The sequence below is a fragment of the Felis catus genome, chromosome C2 (genome assembly GCF_018350175.1).
Source record: "Felis catus isolate Fca126 chromosome C2, F.catus_Fca126_mat1.0, whole genome shotgun sequence".
NCBI lineage: Eukaryota > Metazoa > Chordata > Mammalia > Carnivora > Felidae > Felis > Felis catus.
In genome coordinates, this window is record NC_058376.1 from 72,296,442 (window position 1) to 72,318,246 (window position 21,805).

At 37.6% G+C, this 21,805-nt stretch overlaps 1 protein-coding gene across 1 annotated transcript in view; it reads left to right on the forward strand.

Annotated features, from left to right (window-relative positions):
* PAK2 (p21 (RAC1) activated kinase 2) overlaps positions 1-21,805 on the forward strand; it is a 90,874-nt gene that overhangs the window by 59,317 nt on the left and 9,752 nt on the right. Inside the window, exons 3-13 of the mRNA XM_003991756.6 lie at positions 828-928; positions 1,286-1,433; positions 4,242-4,273; positions 5,056-5,163; positions 6,208-6,340; positions 7,713-7,776; positions 11,178-11,226; positions 11,713-11,825; positions 12,912-13,029; positions 14,594-14,693; positions 17,716-17,912. Coding sequence (XP_003991805.2) covers positions 828-928; positions 1,286-1,433; positions 4,242-4,273; positions 5,056-5,163; positions 6,208-6,340; positions 7,713-7,776; positions 11,178-11,226; positions 11,713-11,825; positions 12,912-13,029; positions 14,594-14,693; positions 17,716-17,912 — 1,163 coding nt within the window. The remainder of the gene's footprint in view (positions 1-827; positions 929-1,285; positions 1,434-4,241; positions 4,274-5,055; positions 5,164-6,207; positions 6,341-7,712; positions 7,777-11,177; positions 11,227-11,712; positions 11,826-12,911; positions 13,030-14,593; positions 14,694-17,715; positions 17,913-21,805) is intronic.

Genomic DNA, 21,805 nt, shown 5'->3' on the forward strand with positions numbered 1-21,805 from the left:
GTGGGAGGTTGGGGGGGGGGGGGGGGTGGCAGGGGTAGGGAGGAACAGATGTGTTTAAATTATAAAGAATATTATTTTTTTTAACGTTTATTCATTTTTGAGAGAGCATGAGTGGGGGAGGGGCAGAGAGAGAGGGAGACACAGAATCCAACGCAGGTTCCAGGCTCTGAGCTGTCAGCACAGAGCCTGACACGAGGCTTGAACCACGAACCATGAAATCATGACATGAGCCAAAGTCTGACACTTAACCGCCTGAGCCACCCAAGCGCCCTAAATTACAGAGAATATTACTGATGTGTGTCAGAAATGTAGCAAAAATAATTGGTACAACCACAGAAACACTGGAAAGTGTTAAGATGTAACAGTTATTAACCTTATAAAAAGGAAGGGTTAGTGTTGCACAAGAGGCATGCGCATAGACTCTTTGTCTATACCATCATAATAATGTTAAGTTCTTTTGGGATGAAGACAGCCTGATGGAAATAGACATTGTTTTCTAGTTTGCTCAGTGAACTGAAGTGTAGGCTTTTATGAGAACCAGTGTTCTAAAGGGCTGTGTCTCCTGCCCTGTGCTCTTTTATTCAGGCCCAGTGCTGGGTCAGTCTTTGTATCTCTTTAATCAGGCCATTGTCTGGTTGTCCCCACCTCTGCTTGATGACAGAATAGGTTACTTTACTTCTTTTATCAGTTTTCTATCAGCCAGTGTCTTTAGGGGAAGTCTCTTCTAGAATAACTTTGTTCCTAATCTGGTTTGGGGGAAAACCTGATTATGAGTACCTTTATTAATCTTGTTTAAATAGACTGATTCTTTTTTTAATGCCCTCTAGGAAGTAAGAAGAAAGAAAAGGAACGGCCAGAAATTTCTCCTCCATCTGATTTTGAGCACACCATTCATGTTGGCTTTGATGCAGTTACTGGAGAATTCACTGTAAGTTTACCAGATTGGGACTCGTTTATGTCCCTGCACTTAAACCTTTCCTTGCATCATTTATGTTTCAAGTTAACTTTTCTGTCCACATGTTAACTGTGAGCTTTTAGTGCTTTTCTCTTATGAAAGTGTTTGTGGTTGGATGTATCTTTCTTCTAGGGAGCTGAGCTCATTAGTTAAAATTATGCAAAATAGATTTAGAAAAATTGACCTTTAGAAAAATAAGACCTACAATTTAGTCAGGCCTGCAGTTATGTAGATTGACTTGTTTTTTTATGTATCTTGTCATTTTCCTCTGGAAGTTGATTTTATTAGAGCAACTCAAAACCACTAATTTCTTAATATCTTTTTTGTTAGGGCATGCCAGAACAGTGGGCTCGATTATTACAGACCTCCAATATCACCAAACTAGAGCAAAAGAAGAATCCTCAGGCCGTGCTGGATGTCTTAAAGTTCTATGACTCCAACACGGTGAAGCAGAAATATCTGAGCTTTACTCCTCCTGGTAAGATGTCCAGCAATGGTAAAAGGCTGATTCAAATGGGATTGCAGAATTTTGAAGCACACCTAGATAAAAAGATTGCTTCTGGAAAAATAAAAACCTAAGCTATGGTTCTTGTCTCTACTTTTTCCCCTGCTCTAGATCTGCCTTTTGTAAACTGATTGGAGCAGCTCTCATGCATAATTTGGAGTCTGGGGAGTATGCTGTTCTCTTAGTTTTGCCAAAAGTGGATGTTTTGGCCTATTGTTTGTTTTTTCTTGTCACTGCTTTTGAATGACTCCCAGCAATAGAAGAGAAAGATGCTGATTTATAGGCATGTTCATACTAGAAATATATTTATTGTCAGTGGGACAGGAGGAGGGTTGTTTTCCTATATTAAACACACAGACTATGAAGTAAAAAAATGTTTAAGTCATTCAAAAATTTGAAATTGGTTCAAAAATATATGAATATAAAATAAGCATTAGAACTTAAAGATTTTATACCTTGGAATTAAAATCATTTGGTAAGAATTGGAGTATAGTGGATTTTTAAAAATAGTTTATTTGTTCAAATCAGGATCAGAATAAAGTCCATACATCACTGTATCTTTTGAATCTCTTTCGATATTTAGGCTTCTTCACACTTATTCTTAGATTCTCTTTTCCTTGCATTTTATTTGTTGAAGAAACAGGATCATGGGTCCTATTTCCTCCAATGGATTTTGCTAATTACATCCCCAGGGAGTCATTTAATATGTTTCTCTGACCCCTAAAGTCATACATGTACTTTTTAAAATTTTTTTAATTAAAAAAATTTTTTTTAATGTTTTATTTATTTTTGAGAGAGACAGACAGAATGCAAATGGGGGAGGGGCCGAGAGAGAGGGAGACACAGAATCTGAAGCGCAGAGTCCAGGCTCTGAGCTGTCATCTCAGCACAGAGCCCGACGCAGGGCTTAAACTCACAAACCGAGAGATTATGACCTGAGACAAAGTCAGACGCTTAGCTGACTGAGCCACCCAGGCACCTCCATACATGTACTTTTTAAAAACATGATTGAGCTAAAATTCACCCATGTAGTTTTAATTAATTGTACTTAATTTGATTGCATTTTCACAGAAATAAGGGCTATGTTCAAGGAAGAAATAGAGACCACTTGGCCAAATGATCTTGACTTTTTTACCTAGATCTCGACCTTTTTATCCTTAGCAAAAGGTCAGACTTGTCCCTGGAACTATTGTGTCAGCTAGTAAGTCTGTGTAAATTAGTATTTTTTTAAATCAGTGTTTGACCAGAAAATGGTATATTCTTTTCACCCTATATATATCTTTAATATATATGTTAAAGTCACGTTAAATATATACCTTTAATATAATCACATTTATAAGTTACACTTATTTATATAATATATAAGTATGTTTTGTATATTATGTTAATTTATAATGATAATATACGTTAAATAACATGTTAATATATGCATAATGTGTTCACATATTATTATATATTATTACATATGCATATGTATAAAAAATGTAAATTTCCCTGGGCCTTTTGAAAAGTAAAACAAAACAAAACTTGCTTTTCTAAACTCCAGAATGAATATTTTGACATTTAATGTTAATGAACTCTGTTTTGCCTTCAGGAATATGCTTTCTCTTTTTTTTTTTTTAATTTTTTTTTAATGTTTATTTATATTTGAGAGAGAGAGAGAGAGAGAGAGAGAGAGAGAGAGAGAGAGAAAGAAACCATGCATGAGCAGGGGAGAGGCAGAGAGAGATGGAGACAGAATCAGAAGCAGTTTCCAGGCTCTGAGCTTGTTAGCACAGATCAACACATGAGCCGTGAGATCATGACCTGAGCTGAAGTCAGAGGTTTAACCAGCTAAGCCACTCAGGCACCCCAAAGGAAAATTCTTGACATAAATTTTGATCAAAAAGAAAGCATATTCCTGGGGCACCTGGGTGGCTCAGTCGGTTAAGCGTCTAACTTCGGCTTAGGTCATGATCTTGAAGCTGGTGAGTTCAAGCCCCCGAGTGGGGCTCTGTGCTGACAGCTCAGAGCCTGAAGCCTGCTTTGAATCTTTGTCTCCCTGTCTTTCTGCCCCTCCCCTGCTCATTCTGTCTCTCTCCCTCTGTCTCAAAAATAAATAAACATTAAAAAAAGAATTTTCCTTGGGGTGCCTGGGTGGCTCCGTTGGTTGAGCCTCCAACTTCCGCTCAGGTCCTGATCTCATGGTTTGTGGGTTCGAGCCCCGCGTTGGCTCTGTGCTTGCAGCTCAGAGCCTGGAGCAGTTTCAGATTCTGTGTCTCTGTCCCACTCTGCCCCTCCCCCACTCGTGCTCTGTCTCTCTCTCTCTCTCTCTCTCTCAAGAATAGTAAAAAAACATTAAAAAAAAAATTTCCCTTTGTACAACTGCCATTGTCTGAATAGTAGCTTTAAGTTTCTCGATAGTTTACTGAGGAAAGTATTGCTATGAATAAATTTGTTTTATTTTAATTACACTTTGACAAGTTTAGTTTCAGATATGTTTTTAATAACTTTATTAAAATCATAGTTCACATGCTATAAAATTCACCCATTTGAAGTATATACATTAGTGATTTTTAGTAAATTTACAGTTCCATTAAGATTTGAGATTTTTTTAGCACAATCTTGTGTAAATTCTTATTTGAATATTGATACTGTCATTTTTCTGAAGACTTAATTCAACTTGAAATCAGTCTAAGAACATTTTACTTGCTCTGCTTTGTATTTTCTTCCTTTATTATATAGAAGTTGTTTTATTTTTTGAGTTTGTTGACTTAGCATTATTTTCTGTTCCACATTCAGAGAAAGATGGCTTCCCTTCTGGAACACCAGGAGTAAGTTAATACGTTACTTCTTGTAACTCTTTTTCTAACTTAAGTTACCAAAAACAAATCTCAGTTATTATTTTGCTTTCTAAAATAAATTACAGCCACCAGAAAAAAAAGAACTACTTAACGTGTCTTATTTATTTATTTATTTGTTTGTTTGTTTGTTTATTTATTTATTTATTTTAAATATGTTTTAAGCTAGATGCTTGATTAAGCAAATAAGGAAGCCATATTAAGTAAATAGAATTTCCTCAATTGGGAAGAAACAGTCTCCTAGAGTTATGAAGACTAAATGAGGTAATATGTAAAGTACCTACTTAGCACATATCTGGCATATAATAATAAACTCTGTATAAAGGTTATCGTCTTCCTTTATTTGATTAGCCACCATTTCTTATGGTGATAATCTGGCTGTTTAAAATGACCAAAAATGACTCTGACTTATGTAAAGCCTAGAGGATCTTTGTTTTTGGTCTTAACAGATAAAGTGATTATTTCCTTTTAGGACTTGTTTAAAGGGTGTAAAATTCTTCATATAAAAGGTATAAATTTTCTTTTAAGAAAACTTGATATTTACTGTAAACATTTATTTCATAAACTCAATTTCTGTAAGTTATAGAATTGCCTTTACTCTTTAAGTGATTATATTAGAACCAGTGAGGTTTTATCATTTTGAAATGAGGTATTAAAGAAATACATTTTTTCAAGTATGTTAAAAAGAGAGTCCTATTTTAACATATTGTTGTATTTGATGTATCTTCCTTACTTTGCTCATGTGATTAATACAGCTGAATACCAAGGGGTCAGAAACATCAGCAGTAGTAACAGAGGAAGATGATGATGATGAAGAGGCTGCCCCTCCTGTTATTGCCCCACGACCGGATCATACAAAATCAGTGCGTGTCTGATTATTAATTGGACTGTGGGTGTCTGGGCATGTGTGTTTAAAAAAAAAAAAAAAAAAAAAAAAGTCTGTATTTGACTTCCAGTGATGAATTTTCAAAAGCCCTCAGTATGGGGAAATTTGACTAGGAGATCTTTACCTAAAATCCACTCATCAAAAAACTAATTTTTTATTGAAAACTTAAATTGAATGACTTCCTTAAAAGTTAAAATACTCATTGTTTTTTCTTTCTATATTACACCTTCTCTTCCAGAGAATTCATCTATTTCCCTTTCTCCGTTTATTTCAGTGCAGATAACTACTGGATCTAAAACCTAACTCTTAACTTCTTACCCAGATTGTGTACATTATCTCCCATTTTACATTTCTCTCAAGGTCTTGATGTCATTCAGGAGGCTGCTGTGAGTGAAATTCCCTACCGGATGTGGGAGAATTTAATGACCTCAGAGAGAGGCAGAAAGAGTCCTTTGCCTCCCCCTGTGCTAGCACAAGGGAAAGTGTGGGGAAGGTGCCGTGTTGTGGAACGCTGGCACACTTGGCAGGAAGGACTCTGAGGACTGCCACTGGATCCTGATCTAATGAGAGAGGCCTCTGATTTCTTTGTTGACCTCCTAGAACTGGCTGCTTAAAATGAAATAGTAGAAATCATCTTTGGGTAAAAGTTTTTGTGAGAATTAGTAGCTACTAAGACAAATCTGAAAATATTCTCATTGTTTAGAACAACTGGAGAAAATTAGTTTTGGTTAGAGATCAAAGAATTGAGGGGCACCTGAGTGGCTCAGTCGGCTGAGCAACCGACTGGATTTTGGCTCAGGTTACGATCTTGCATTGGGCTCCATGCTGGAGCCTGCTTAAGGTTCTCTCTCCCCATGCCCCTCTCCCTTGCTTGCTTGTGAATGCTTTCTCACTCTCTCTAAAATGAAAATAAAATAAAAACAAACAAAAAATGTATCTTAAGTCAAAGAACTGAATAGTGTGCCAGTAAGAATACCTAAAGTATTTTTCCTCAGATCTCCGTTATTGACTCTCTCTGCAGATTTATACACGGTCTGTAATTGACCCTATTCCTGCACCAGTTGGTGATTCTAATGTTGATAGTGGTGCCAAGTCTTCTGACAAACAGAAAAAGAAGACCAAAATGACAGATGAAGAGATTATGGAGAAATTAAGTATGTTACCTACATTTTACATTATTCTTAAATTGCTAATAGTTCTTGAAACATTTGGCTCAGATGGGTTTTAATTTATACCTTATATTTTGGCTTAAGACATAAAAAATAGTTTTCTTCTAGGAACAGTAGCTTTAATTAAAATCTCCTGAAGCCAATCATACTCTAATTTGCTTGTTTATTATGTGTTGACTATTGAGTAATGTCTTTGCAATGGTCAGTACCTTTGGGAGCAGTACTTTTTCCCAAAGGGCCAAATCTAAGGCTCATGATTAGAGACCTTATTGAAAGAAATTTGTCTATGTTTATGCGTACTTCTAGCTTCTCAGTATGAAAATACAAAATGTTCCCAAATAACTAAACAATATGGCATTCCTGTATAGATATATGTGTAAACATTAAATATATTTTTTTCTCTTCTCCCTTTAAATCCATCAGCTGCCATTGGCCTGAATCAACCATTGGAAATAATGTACACAGTGCCAGGGAGAGGGTAGCAGTAATGTCTGGTCGCAAGTCTACAACAGCTGTAGTTATAAAGAGCACTTTATATAGAGAGGGATCAAGGAAAAATACTACAGCTATAGTAGCTCTAGACCTAAGATTGGGTACCTATATAAAATTGGATTATTTGTGTGAGTTTCCTTGATATGATCCTATCTCCTTTTACCTTAAGCAAGTGAAGACTTTGTGTGGTTTTCTCATGTTTTGACTTAATGATAGTAAGAATATAAATTATAGTTTTATATCCAAATCCTGATTTTAAAACTGTTCATTAGTTGTGACTTTGTGAACCTTCCTAAAACAGATATATGATTAGTCATACTAAAGTAACCTTTATAGTAATAAGTGGCTTTCTAAATATATTGGAAGGTAGAAGATATATGGGAAGAGTCAGAAAAGCCATTTAGGTTTATTCACTTGGATATCATTTATGTATTATTTCTGATAGTAAGTAGTTTCATAACTTATCATTAGTTTAATACATTTCAGTGTATTAAAGGATACTCATCCTTACCCAAGAATTTTCCAATTAAGACTGAATCTCCCACATCCTGAAAACCTCTTACATTCTTAGGCAGACTAACACAGTTGGTCATTTTAAAGTGTGTTTATTTTTGAGAAAGTGATAGGATAAGTAAGACATTGGTTAGGAGGTCCAACCTAATGTAAATAATATGTTCTTGCTTCTGATAAGTTTCATTAGTGTTTTGCTTTTGAAACATACATTATTTTTAAAATTTAGTGTTATGTTTGAAAGCTAATGTTCTAAAATCAGTAGAGTTTATTAGGAATAATGATGGAATTAGTTTACAAATTTAAAATACTTGACTGAGTTTCCAGTGTTTTGTTTGTTTTTTGTTTAAAATAGGAACTATTGTGAGCATAGGTGACCCTAAGAAAAAATACACAAGATATGAAAAAATTGGGCAAGGGTAAGTATTCATGAATATATTATACAATATTTAATAATTCTTGGGTATACAGTATGATACCTTTTTTTTGCCTGCTGACATTGAACACTTACAGTATTCTGTGAGTGGTATTCTTGTAAGTAATGCGTTTATTTCTACATGCTACTAAAAACTTGTGCCGTTTAGCAATAATCTTACATTGCTTTTTCTTGAATGTTATTTCCCATTGGTTGTTAAGAGATTAGATGGGGAAATTGCCCTGCCCATCAAATACATTTAAAAGATAATAAGAACATTTACTACAAGATTATAAACAATAAAAGCATGTATTTAATCACATCACTGAATATTGGTTTTTGAGTCTGATACCCTGATTTTGTCCAGTAATTTGTCATTTTTACATTTTTTTAAATGTTTATTTTTGAAAGAGAGCATAAGCGGGGGAGGGGCAGAGGGAGAGGAAGACAGAATCCGAAGCAGGCTCCAGGCTCTGAGCTGTCAGCACAGACCAGAGCCCAATGCCAGGCTCAAACCCACAAACTGTGAGATCATGACCTGAGCTGAAGGCTGGCGCTTAACTGGCTGAGCCACCCAGCCGCCCCCAGTAATTTGTATTTTTAAACTATACTTGGGGCGCCTGGGTGGCGCAGTCGGTTAAGCGTCCGACTTCGGCCAGGTCACGATCTCGCGGTCCGGGAGTTCGAGCCCCGCGTCGGGCTCTGGGCTGATGGCTCAGAGCCTGGAGCCTGTTTCCGATTCTGTGTCTCCCTCTCTCTCTGCCCCTCCCCCGTTCATGCTCTGTCTCTCTCTGTCCTATAAATAAATAAACGTTGAAAAAAAAAAAATTTAAACTATACTTGGGACTCCTCAGTCGGTTGAGCATCGACTTCGGCTCGGTTCATCATGATCTTGCGGTCCGTGGGTTCCAGCCCTGCATCGGGCTGTGTGCTGACAGCTCAGAGCCTTGGGGCTGTTTTGGATTCTGTATCTCCCTCTCTCTCTCTGCCCCTCCCCCACTTGCTCACAGTCTCTCTCAAAAATAAATGCCAAAAAAATTTTTGTTTGGGGCGCCTGGGTGGCACAGTTGGTTAAGCGTCCGACTTCAGCTCAGGTCACGATCTCACGGTCTGTGAGTTCGAGCCCCGCGTCGGGCTCTGGGCTGACGGCTCAGGGCCTGGAGCCTGCTTCCGATTCTGTGTCTCCTTCTCTCTCTGCCCCTCCCCCCTTCATGCTCTGTCTCTCTCTGTCTCAAAAATAAATAAAAACGTTAAAAAAAAATTTTGTTTAAACTACACTTTTTTTCTGTTGCTTGGGAGCAAATGACCATCTTAAATTTTTAATTTTTTTTAATGTTTATTTTTTGAGAGAGAGAGAGTGCGTGTGCATGAGTGGGGGAAGGGCACAGAGAGAGGGAGACACAAAATCTGAAGCAGGCTCCAGGCTCTGAGCTGTCAGCACAGAGCCCAATATGGGGCTCAAACTCACAAACTGTGAGGTCATGACCTGAGTGGAAGTCAGATGCTTAACCAACTGAGCTACCCAGGTGCCCCAACCATCTTCAATTTTTAATGTTATTAATCACTGGAAAAGTATTTTGTGAATTTAGAAAGAGAACTTAAGTCTTTTTTGAAAACTTACTTATGAATCTGTTTGTATATATGAATTTCTTTTTTAAAGTTAAATTTAAGTGGTGCCTGGGTGGTTCAGTTGGTTGAGTGAGTGACTTGATGTTAACTCGGGTCATGATCTCAGGGTTTGTGGGTTCCAGCCCTTCATGGGGCTCTGCACCGATAGCTGGAAGCCTGCTTGGGATTCTCTCTCTCCTTCTTTCTCTTCCCTTTCCCCTCCCCCACTTGTGTGCACACATTCTCTCTCTCTCTCTTTCTCTCTCTCTCTCTCTCTCTCTTTCTCTGTCTCTCTCTCAGAATAAATAAACTTAAAAAAAAAAAAAAAAGCTAAATTTAGGGGCATGATCCCAGAGTAGTGGGATCAAGCCCCATGTCGGGCTCTTCACTAAACGTGGAGCCTACTTAAGACTCGCTCTCTCCTTCTGCCCTTCTCCCCTGCTTATACTCTCTGTCTAAATTATTTTAACAAACGCAACTAAATTTAGTTTCATCACTGGTTTAATAACAAAAATTGAAAATCATCTTAATATTCTTGAGCATGATAATGGATAAATTATATTGAATAATATAAATAATTATTATTATGAATGAATAACACCTAGCCCAAATCCAATGTTGAATTAACGTTAAATCACATGGGGCACCATGGGGGCTCAGTTGGTTAAGCGTCCAATTTCAGCTTACGTTATGATCTCACAGCTTGTGAGTTTGAGCTCCCCATCAGGCAACTCTGCTATTAGCTAGTGCAGAGCCTGCTCTGGATCCTCTCCTTCCCTCTCTCTCTGTCCCTCCCCTGCTCATGCTCTTACTCTCCCTCAAAAATAACCATTTAAAAAATTGCAGAAAAATCTATAAAATGAAACCCTTAATAAGAAATTTAAAAACTATGTTAAATGTATTTTATAGTGATACACACCTATGTCCTTTATAATTAAAGTGTAGGAATGTGCTTGGAAATGGTGCACATCAAATACAGACTACTTTTGGGAGAAAGGAGGATGCCTTTGTAAAGTGCACACAAGGACATTACAAATTTATTTGTAGTTTTTTTGTTTCGTAAGCAGGGAAATGGATCCATGAGTATCTATCACTTTTATCTTTCTTTTTATGACAAATTTCTAACATAAGTTTTGGCCACAGGGATTACCTTTTTCTTATTTTTGCCCCTTTTGTTTTGCTTTTACTCCTGTTTAAACATGTTAAGTCTAGGGGCGCCTGGGTGGCTGTCGGTTAAGCGTCCGCCTTCGGCTCAGGTCACAATCTCTCGGTCCGTGAATTTGAGCCCCGCGTTGGGCTCTGTGCGGACTGCTCAGAGCTTGGAGCCTGTTTCAGATTCTGTGTCTCCCTCTCTCTCTGACCCTCCCCCGTTCATGCTCTGTCTCTCTCTGTCTCTAAACGTTAAAAAATTTTTTTAAAAAAAAAATAAATAAATAATAAACATGTTAAATCTTGGGGTGCATGGGTGGCTCAGTTGGTTAAACATCCTACTCTTGATTTCAGCTCAGGTCATGATCTTATGGTCATGGGGTTGAGCCTGGTCGGGCTCTTCACTGACAGCACGGAGCCTGCTTGGGATCCTCTCTCTCTCCCCCTCTGCCCCTCCCCTGCTCGTGCTCACTTATGTTGCTGTGTGTGTGCTCTCTCCCTCTCTCAAAATAAACAGATAAATAAAAGATGTTTAAGTCTTAAGTGTACTTTAATCCTTTTGTAATTGTTCTGAGTATAAAGTTTTTAGATATATAAATGACAGTGATTTAGAAACCTTAAATCTGGTTGTGTCTTTTTTCCCCCTAGGGCTTCTGGTACAGTTTTCACTGCTACTGATGTGGCATTGGGACAGGAGGTAGTTTCTTTTTCATACTTTGGGTGTTACCATTAGCTTTTAGTGTAGGAAGAAACTAGACACATCTGTGAATAATCAGTAGGAATCTTTTTCAGTTGAATATATTGGAAGAATTACATTATGTAATTTTGTAGCACTTTTCTTAATAGGGAAAAAAAGAAGGAATTATGCATTGAGTTTCATAAAGGAGCAAATATTTTAAAAATTATTTTCCCAGCTTCGAAAGAAAAGAGGATTCATTCCTGGCATTGGTATGACCTTGGGCTGATTAATCAGGTTTAGAGAAAATACAAAAGCAGTTAGGTTCTGTGTATTACAGAGCATTGTGCATTGCCAGTGTGGAAGTAAAAGTACTACCTGTGAGTAAGCTCACTGATAATATAATAGATACACAGTAAATTAAATTATTACCTGATTGGTGTTTGTAATTTTCTAAGAGAATTAGAAAACTTGTTCTGATTTTTCTTGTTTCTCTTTCCATCATAGGTTGCTATTAAACAGATTAATTTACAGAAACAGCCAAAGAAGGAATTAATCATTAATGAAATTCTAGTGATGAAAGAATTGAAGAATCCCAACATAGTTAATTTCTTAGACAGGTAAATATGAGTATTTCAAGTCTCCTGGTGTTGGGGGCTAGCCCCTTGATAAGACTGAGTAGAATGTCAGTGTTGAAAAGTAAGCTTGAAGGAGGAGGAGAGGTAAAAAATAACACATTGTAGTTTAGCAGGCCTTTTTCTACATATATCTCACTTGGCAAGTTAGAGAAAGCAGTTAAATGAAGGACATTGCTGCTGGTGCTTGTATTAATTATAAATGATCGCAAGCAGCAACATTAATGGAATGAGTTGTGATTAATGTGTTGACTAACAGGGGTGCCTGACTACATGGTTTCTAAACTTACATCAGTTTTTATTTTAAATGCTGTCTTTCATGGGCAGATAGTGTGTCAAAACCTCATTTAATTTTGGAGTTGATGTTAAATAGCAGAACAGAAAGCAGAATAGAAAATTATATATTGTACCATTATGCAGTTACATATATGTGATGAAAGAAGAATAATAGAAAAATAAACAAAAATTAAAATAGTGATTATATTGGAGATAGAGGATTATAGATGACTTTCTTAGTGCCATATTGAAGTTTGTTTAGACTGGGGAAAAGATAACACATTTTTAGATTTCAGCCCTAGTAATAGGGGACATGTTCATAAAAATCCACTTCTCAGGTATATTTCCCTGCTTTTGGAAATACTGTTTCAAGTCAGTCTAGCATGGCAGGTAAGATAAGCCATAAGGTTTGGAATTAGTTACACTTGGCTGCAGATTCTAGTTCTGTCACCTACTAGCTATGTGAACTTAGATGAGTAGCTTCTCCAAGCCTCCATCTCTTCATCTGTAAAACAGGACTAATAATTACTGCCAAACAGTGTCATTTTAATTGGAATGATCTATGTATACACTCAAGTCACAATTGGGGGCAAACTTTCAAGTCACTCAGGAAAATCATAATGACCCTCAGTTAATTTTCTGTGCTGTTTTCTCAGCTTGCCAGTTTTCTCCCTGGCTCTCAAAACTTCCAACTTTCTAGTTTTGTTATTAGGGTGCCTGGCATTTGAATTCTTCAACACAGAGTGGTGGTGAAATAAAATGTGAGTGTATTTTGTGTGTTCATAATAATTTTAGCTACCTGATGGGAGATGAATTGTTTGTGGTAATGGAGTACCTTGCTGGGGGATCACTTACTGATGTTGTGACGGAAACCTGCATGGATGAAGCACAGATTGCGGCTGTATGCAGAGAGGTGAGTGTGTCCCTTTTGGGTAAGTTACAGCAATGTGTGGTTAAGCAGGAGGTAAAAAAAAAAAAGGGGGGGGGGGGGCAGGAGCTTTTTGCACAGGTAATTTTTACTATGTGAAATACTCCATGTACATTATTCTTTGCAAGCGGCAAGCGTCTCCATACCATTTTATCCTACATGAGAGTTTAAACCCTTTCTTATGTATAAGATAGTTCTGAAATGGAGCATGGTTTTTTGAAGAGCCCAGCTCACAGGTAAATTTCAGCAGGGTGATCATTAAAATTTAGCATCCAAACAGGGTACTTTTAAGAGTGCAAGGGAGGGCCAGTCAACAGTAGAAACATGGACTGTCTAAGGAAAGCAAGACACATGTTTACCTTAAGTGTTAAGTTTGCTTCTGGCTTTATAAATTTCATCGAAGGTGAAAAACTGGTTGTTTCTTGATATTCATTAATGAATTTTTAGACATACTGTTGCTTCAGCCAATAGAATTCTGCCAAATTGCCCAATAAGTCCAAGCCTTTGGTGGTTTCAGGAGGAAAGGAAATAACTCTTTAATAAGAACTCTATAATATAAATATTATATTTCAATAATATGATATCTCTAACAAAGAATGTTTGATCACTTAAAAGCTAATAAAAACTTAAGAATTTATCTATTTATGGGGCACCTGGATGGCTCGGTTGAACATCTGACTTTTGATTTCAGCTCGGGTCATGATCCTAGGGTAGATTCAAGCCCTGAGTTGGGATTCTATTTATTCCTCTCTCTCTGACCTTAGCCCACTCATACTCTCTCTCTCAAAATAAATAAATAAACTTAAAAAAAAAAGAATTTGCCTATTTATATATAATTTGTTTCTCTAATTTCTTTTCATAATTGTTTTAAAAATTATTTTAGGGGTCCCTCTAATTGGCAACTTAGAGAAAGCAGTTAAATGAAGGACAAATTTGTTTCTATTCATTTGTACCAGTGTTATGGGGAGGATTTGTTCTTTTCAAGAATCTGCTTAAATGCTTGGTAAATGTAATACAGTATTATACAATTTATCTGTTTTTCCTTGAATGAATAGTAGAATATTTTGAATGAGATTTTTAGTTGTTATTCATAATGTACATCCTTTATTTGTTGTTTTCCTCTTTTGGGGGTAAGAAATAAAAACAGCTTTTTCCATGTTTATAATTTATACTCAGTTTATATTCAAAAACATAGGGGCAAGCAGATTTTGAAACTCTAATGTTCCTATATTTAAGGAAGGAGTAAGTTTTTCCTCACTTCTGACTCCATGCTTTCTGAAACATAGCATAAGAGGAAAGTTATTCTTTTATCATTGGTGTCTAGGTTGTGAATATAGCTTTATGTAAAATCCACTGTAAAAGAAATGGGAGAAAACATCTTACATCACATCAGTGAGCAGCTGGATGGAACTAGACCTCCCAGGATCTTACCTACTTTTCAGTGGCTAGATTAGACTTCTGAAGTCATGCTCAGGCCATAAGTACTGTGTGTGAACTTCCTTTGGACTTTTCAGGGACTGTTTCATTGATACGTGTTTTTCTTGTTTAGTGTTTACAGGCATTGGAGTTTTTACATGCTAATCAAGTGATCCACAGAGACATCAAAAGTGACAATGTGCTTTTGGGGATGGAAGGATCGGTTAAACTTAGTGAGTAACAAATGAAGAAATAACATTTATTTGTTATACTTCTGCCTTTTGTTTAAGTAAAAAAAACAAAAAACCTATTGGGGCACCTGGGTAGCTCAGGTGGCTGAGTGTCCAACTCTTGATTTTGGCTCCTTCACAATCTCACAGTTCGTGGGTTCAAGCCCCACATTGGGCTCCGTGCTGTTAGTGAGGAGCCTGCTTGGGATTCTCTCTCTCCCTTTCTCTGCCCCTCCCCCACTCACTCACTCACACTCTCTCTCAAAGTAAACTTTAAAAAATTAACCTATTAATATTTTTATGACTTAATATATGGAGGAGGACAAGGGAAAGAATGGTAAAGAATATGAGCTCTCAACTGGACAGCTTGGGTTTAAATAGCAGATAAGCTACTAGTTGCTGACTAATTTGGGGTGAGTTACTTAATCTCTTTGTGTTTATTTTCTCAATTATATGATAAGGAAAATAAGATTAAGTATCTGAGAATTTTTCTGAGGATTAAAAATGTAAAGCACTGAAGAAAAGTGCCTGGGACTGTTGTAATGTTGGTGCTGCCTTCCAAAGATAAACTAAAATTTTCTCTGTTGTCTGTTAGGGTAGATCTTTCTTAGTAATGCTGTTCAGCTTTCTTTGGGTTTGGTAAAGCATGGCCTAATTGAGGGAGGGCTATATGACCCTGACCTGAGAGATGACAAGGGAAAAAAAAACTCTCATAAACCTCTTTTCCTAATTATCTTCTGTATCAGACATGATAGAGTCATGGAGGAAAAAAATCCTAGACTTCCTTTTCCTCTTTTGGCTATAATCTGTCAGTTTCATCCAGGCCCTCTGGAGGATTCAGGAACAACTTCTATTGAGTTTCCTGCAACTATGCAAAATTCAAGGCATTTCTTGGATCAAGAAATCAAAAAGTTTTCCTTCTGTTCTGCTAGAATGTTTGGCTCCTTTTTCAACTCTTTTTTAAAGATACTTCCTCCAGGGGCACCTGGGTGCCTCGGTCGGTTGAGCGGCCGACTTCAGCTCAGGTCGTGATCTCGCGGTCAGTGAGTTTGAGCCCCGCGTCGGGCTCTGTGCTGACAGCTCAGAGCCTGGAGCCTGTTTCAGATTCTGTGTCTCCCTCTCTCTGACCCTCCCCCGTTCATGCTCTGTCTCTCCCTGTCTCAAAAATAAATAAAACGTTAAAAAAAAAAATTTTTTTTTAAATAAATAAAAAAAAAAAATAAAGATACTTCCTCCAGAGAGTATTCAACCACAAGAAAGAGGGTTCTGTTAGATGGTCAAAAATATAAGATTACTAATCTTAATCAGCAGGCAAATTACAAATGGACATTCTCCTACTGTTTTGGTGGATACACATGTAAACTGAATTAGACTTTTTTGGATAATATTTTATCCTGGCTCTTCCACATACTAGATGAATGATCTTGAGCAAGTTACCTAAAAATATGTATGCCTTACCCAATTTGTAAAACGAGAATAATATTAATAAATATTCCTATCTCATAGAGTTATCATAAGGATTAGGTATGTTAATTCTTATAAGATACTTGGAACAGTCCCTGGTTGTTAGAAGTACTCATTTTAGCTATAAATATTACGATTTGATGGAACAATTGCTTTTAGGATTCTTTTCTATAGGTTTACTGAACATAAGCACAACAATAAACACAAAGTTGTTCTCTGCAACACTGTAAAAAAAAAAAAAAAAACCTTAAATGTCAAGGAGCATAGGAATGATAAAATAAATTATAAGCCTTTTTATTTTGTAATATTGCATATTTACAGTAATGAGGTAGATCAGTGTACAACTATGGAAAAATCTCTCAAAATAAATTTTAAGAAACAATATACTGGAGCACCTGGCTGGTTCAGTTGGTGGGGCCTGTGACTCTTGATCTCAGGTTTGTGAGTTAGAGCCCCACATTGGGGGTAGAGATTACTTTAAAAAAATAATAAAAAGCACTTTACAAAGTATCCTAACTTAGATAAAATAAACCATGCAGTTCATGGTAATTTTTGTACCTATGTAAATTCATAGCAAGAAGTCTAAAGCTTAAGAACTTAAATGTTAATAGTTACTTTTTAAATAGAATGGGTCTGTAGAAGGGAGGAGAAAATTCTAGATTCTCATCTTCATATTCCCACTAAATAAACACTGAGTGCTAACCTAGGCTTTCTGCTCCTGTTATAAAATAAGGTGGTTGGAGTGGAGTGATGCTGGCAAGGACTTTGTTAGGTATGGCTATAGTTAAAGCTGTTCGTTTTCTAGAAGTCTGCTAAGTCAGATATGTAGTAATTCTACCTTCTGTTTATTTTCTTCAAAATTAGTTCCCACCTCCTGACCTTTACCTGTTTTATAGAATTTAGTTTTGTTCACCTTTGATACCTTTTCCTTTTAGACCTTTTTCAACTTCTTTAAAATTTTTAGGATAAAAGACCTGATAATTTGTCCTTTGCTTGTGGGAAGTAAAAGTAAACAAGTGAAGAGTATGTAACATCATCAAAATATTTGTAAACCCATTCTGGTTTAGTTGTTGTTTTTTGTTTGTTTGTTTGTTTGTTTGTTTGTTTTAATGTGAGCTCTGTGCCCAATGCGAGGCTTGAACTCACAACCCCAAGATCAAGAGTCATATGCACTACTGACTGAGCCAGCCAGGTGCCCCTGGTTTACTTTTTTTTAATACAGTCTTTAAAAAAAAGAACAACAAAAACTGGGGTGCCTGCGTGGCCCAGTCAGTTAAGCAGCCAACTTCAACTCAAGTCATGATCTCACAGTTCGTGGGTTCAAGTCCCATCTGTGCTGACAGCTCAGAGCCTGGAGCCTGCTTCAGATTCTATGTCTCCCTCGTTCTCTGCCCCTCCCCCACTCGCACTCTGTCTCAAAAATAAATAAACATTAAAAAAAAAAAAAGAGGCTGAACAGTCCATTGTAATTGTCATCTATCATGACCTCTTAGATGGAACTATCCATGACACCATTAACTCTAGATACGGTTTTTTGTGTGTGTGTGTTTTTTTTTTATAGCTGACTTCGGTTTCTGTGCCCAGATCACCCCTGAGCAGAGCAAGCGAAGTACCATGGTTGGAACGCCATACTGGATGGCACCAGAGGTGGTTACACGGAAAGCTTATGGCCCTAAAGTGGACATATGGTCTCTGGGTATCATGGCTATTGAGATGGTAGAAGGAGAGCCTCCATACCTCAATGAAAATCCCTTGAGGGTAAGACCAATTAAACACCAGCCTTATTTTTAGGAAAATACATTTCTTTAGAACATTTATTTAGAATCTGATTATGCCAGGCACTCGCCAAAAATCTAAGACACAAAGTTGATATAACCTGGTCTCTGCCCTCTGTATTTAAACATTATTTGCTTCTGGGTTATTGAGTTGAATGTGTGAGGTAAAGAGTTTGTAGAGTTTTAGTAAGCTATATGGTTTTAAAGTTTGCACATAAGAATTTGCTCACTTTTGTACAAGTGTCCCTAGATGTACCCTTCAGATTGTCAACTTTGAACCTTGGCTTCTGTACCAAGTACACAGGAGAGGAAAGCAAGATTGCATCTGTGAGAAAACTGTGTAGATGGTGATGTTAAAGGTCACATTCAAACAAAAGAGTTAGGGTCCTGAGTTAGAGATGGGGTCAGTAGACTTTAAACAATTAGATATTCCAGTAGCTGAGGTGAAGAGTTTTGTAGTTTGTTTTTTCCTTCTTTCCCCCTCTCTGTCTCTCTCTCTCAGGTGAAGAGTTTAGGAGTTTGTTTTTTCTTTCTTCCTTCCTTCCTTCCTTCCTTCCTTCCTTCCACTTGTAAATTACCATATATGGCTCAATATCATTAGTTATTAAAGAAATGCAAATCAAAACCCAAACAAGATACCACTTCACACCTTCAAGAATGACTATAATCAGGGCTCCTGGGTAGCTCAGTCAGTCAGGCACCCAACTTCGGCTCAGGTCATGAACTCATGGTTTGTGGGTTCAGGCCCCACCTTGGGCTCTGTGCTCACAGCTCAGAGTCTGGATCCTGCTTCAGATTCTGCGTCTCCCTCCCTCTCTGTCCCTCCCCTGCTCATGCTCTGTTTCTCTCTCTCTCAAAAATAAATAAACATTAAAAAAAAATTTTTTTTTAAAGAATGATTATAATCAAAAAGATGGACAATAAGTGTTCGCGAGAATGTGAAGAAATTGGAACCCTGATACGTTGCTAGTGGAACTGTAAAATGGTGCAGCACTTGGAAAACAATTTGACAGCTCCTCTAAAAGTTAATGTTGAGTTATCATATAACCTAGTAATTCCACTGCTAGTTACATACCCAAGACAATTAAAAGGCACCTGGGTGGCTCAGTCAGTTAAGCATCTGACTCTTGATTTTAGCTCAGGCCATGATTTCACAGTTAGTGAAATTGAGCCCCAAGTTGGATTTAGGACTCCAGACTGACAGAGTGGATGGAGCCTGCTTGGAATTCTCTCTCTTCCTCTTTGTCCCTCCCCAACTTACCCACACGCATTCCCTCTCCTTCTCTCTCAAAATAAAAATACTTTTTTAAAAAAAAGTTTTTATCCACATAAAATCTTGTACACAAATGTTCATAGCAGCATTATTCATAATAGTCAAAAGGTAGGAAAAACCCATATGCCTATCACCTGATGAATGAATGAACAAAAGTGGTATCCCACTACAATAGAATATTATTTAGTCATAATAAAAGTAGTGAAGTACAGGTATATGCAACATTAAACATGAAAGCATTTTGCTAAATGAAAGTCATACACAAAATGTCATATATTGTAGGGTTCCATTTGCCATCGATTTTTGTTATTTAGGTTTTGCAAAGCTGCAAACACTGAACTAACAAATTCTGAACTGTTGTTTTTAGGGGAGATACAGGGTTGGGTTCTTGCAAGCCTTTGGTCACATTTCTGTCAACAGATCAATACATAACCTTGCTTTTTGTGTGTTTCTGTTTAAAGCCATTTAAAAAAAAATTTTTTTTTGAGAGGGAGTGAGCAAGAGCCACGAGCACATGCACACAGAGATGGGGCAGAGGGAGGAGAGAGAGAATCTTAAGCAGGCTCCATAGCCAGCACAGAGCCCGACTCAGGGCTTGATCCCATCCATGACCCTGGAATCGTGACATAACCAAAAATCCAGAATCCTTAACTGACTGAGCCACCCAGGTGCCCCATGAATTGTACACTTTAAAAGAGTGATTTTTGAGGCACCTGGGTGGTTCAGTCGGTTAAGGATCTGACTTTGGCTCAGGTCGATCTCATAGTCCCTGGGTTCGAGCCCTATGTAGGACTCTGCTGACCCCTCAGAGCCTGGAGTCTGCTTTAGATTCAGTGTCTCCCTCTCTGTCTATCCCCCCCCCCCACCCCGCTTGCACTCTGTCTGTCTGTCTCTCTCTCTCAAAACTAAACATTAAAAAGAAAATAAGGGTGATTTTTATAGTATGTGGATTGTATCTCTATGAAGCAATTTTTAAAGTTTTTAAGTTACCATATGAGTATAGGCTTATTGCCAGAAATTGTTCTTTTCTAATTTTTTTCCAAATAAGTTGGACTTGTTATAAAATGGACTCCAGAGGCCAAGGTAATGGGTATTTGTAGGAGGGGCCCTGTCTGGGTGGCTTTGGATTTTGACGTTCTTTTTTCCTGAATGCTTTTGCAACGATTCCAGTTCAAGCAAGCAATTACAGTACTTTAATAGAAGTGATTAATTTTAGAACACTTTGGAACAATTTTTAAAATCCTCTAATTTCATTCATTTGTTTAACAGATATTGATTCAAGTACCTGCTCTGCGGTAGGCACTATACAAGGTGCTGTCTACCGACAAAAATTCCTGCCTTCGTAGAAGGTAGAGAGAAACAATAAAATAAGTAAGAATAGTATGTAATATATTAAATGATAGAGTCTAAGTGCCCTGACTGGTAGGAGGGATTCAGGATTGTTTGATTTCACAAGAGTGCTTGAGAGGGCTTCACTGAGGTGACATTTGAACACAGGAGATAAGAAACATAGGAGGTACCTAAGGGAAGAACATTCTAGTCAGAAAGAACAGTACATGCAAAGGCTGTGAAGCCGAAGCATTCGTGGCATATTCAAAGACCATTTAAGATTCCTCCATAGCTAGTGTGCAGGGAGCACACAGTAGGAGAAAAAAGATAGGTGAAGAAATGGGACCAGACTGTATAGTGCTTTATTAGGCTTTTATAAGAATTTTGGTGGCACTTGGGTGGATCAGTCAGTTGAGTATCCAACTCTTGATTTTGGCTCAAGTCATAACCTCATGGTTCATAAGTCTGAGCCTCGTGTGTTGGACTCTGCACTGACAACCTGCTTGGAATTCTCTCTCCCTCTCTCTCTGTCCCTCCCTGACTTGTGCATGTGTGCATGCACTCCCTCAAATAAACATTAAAAAAAAAAAGAATCCTGGCTTCTTCATAAGTGAGACAGCCAAACCATTGTAGAGTTTTGAGCAGAGATGTGAAATGGTCTTACTGAAATCTTAACAAGATCACTCTGGCTACTTTATTGAGAAAAGATTTTCAAGTGAGGTAAAGATAGACACAAGAAGACCAGTTAGAAGGCTATTGCAATAATCCAGGCAAGACATGATGGTATACTAGACCAGAATGGTATCAGTAGAGGTGGGGAAAAGTAATTGGATTCTGGATGTATTTGGAAAGGAGAGCCTATGGGGGGGGGGGGGGGGGGTGATATGACCCAAGAATTTGGCCTAAACAACTGGAATGGTGAAATTCAAGTTCACCTTAACTGAAATGGGGAAGACTACAGGTAGAGTGGCATGTGGGGTGGCAGGTGGGAGATCAGGAGGTAACATTTTAGCATATTTAGATATGTTCTATTAAGACATCCAAGTGGATATGTTGAATAGGCTGTTGGGTATGCCAGTCTAGGATTAGGCCAGAGGTGTAAAATTGAGACTTAGCTATAGAAATTATTTAAAGCTATGCAGCTAGATAAGATCACCAGGTCAAGTGGGCATAGACAGACAATAGAAAATTTTCAGCTTGCATCCTGAGGCATTTGTTCCATAGTTAACAGTTGATGTGGCAGACCAGCAAGGAATGGCTGGAGAGGTACATAA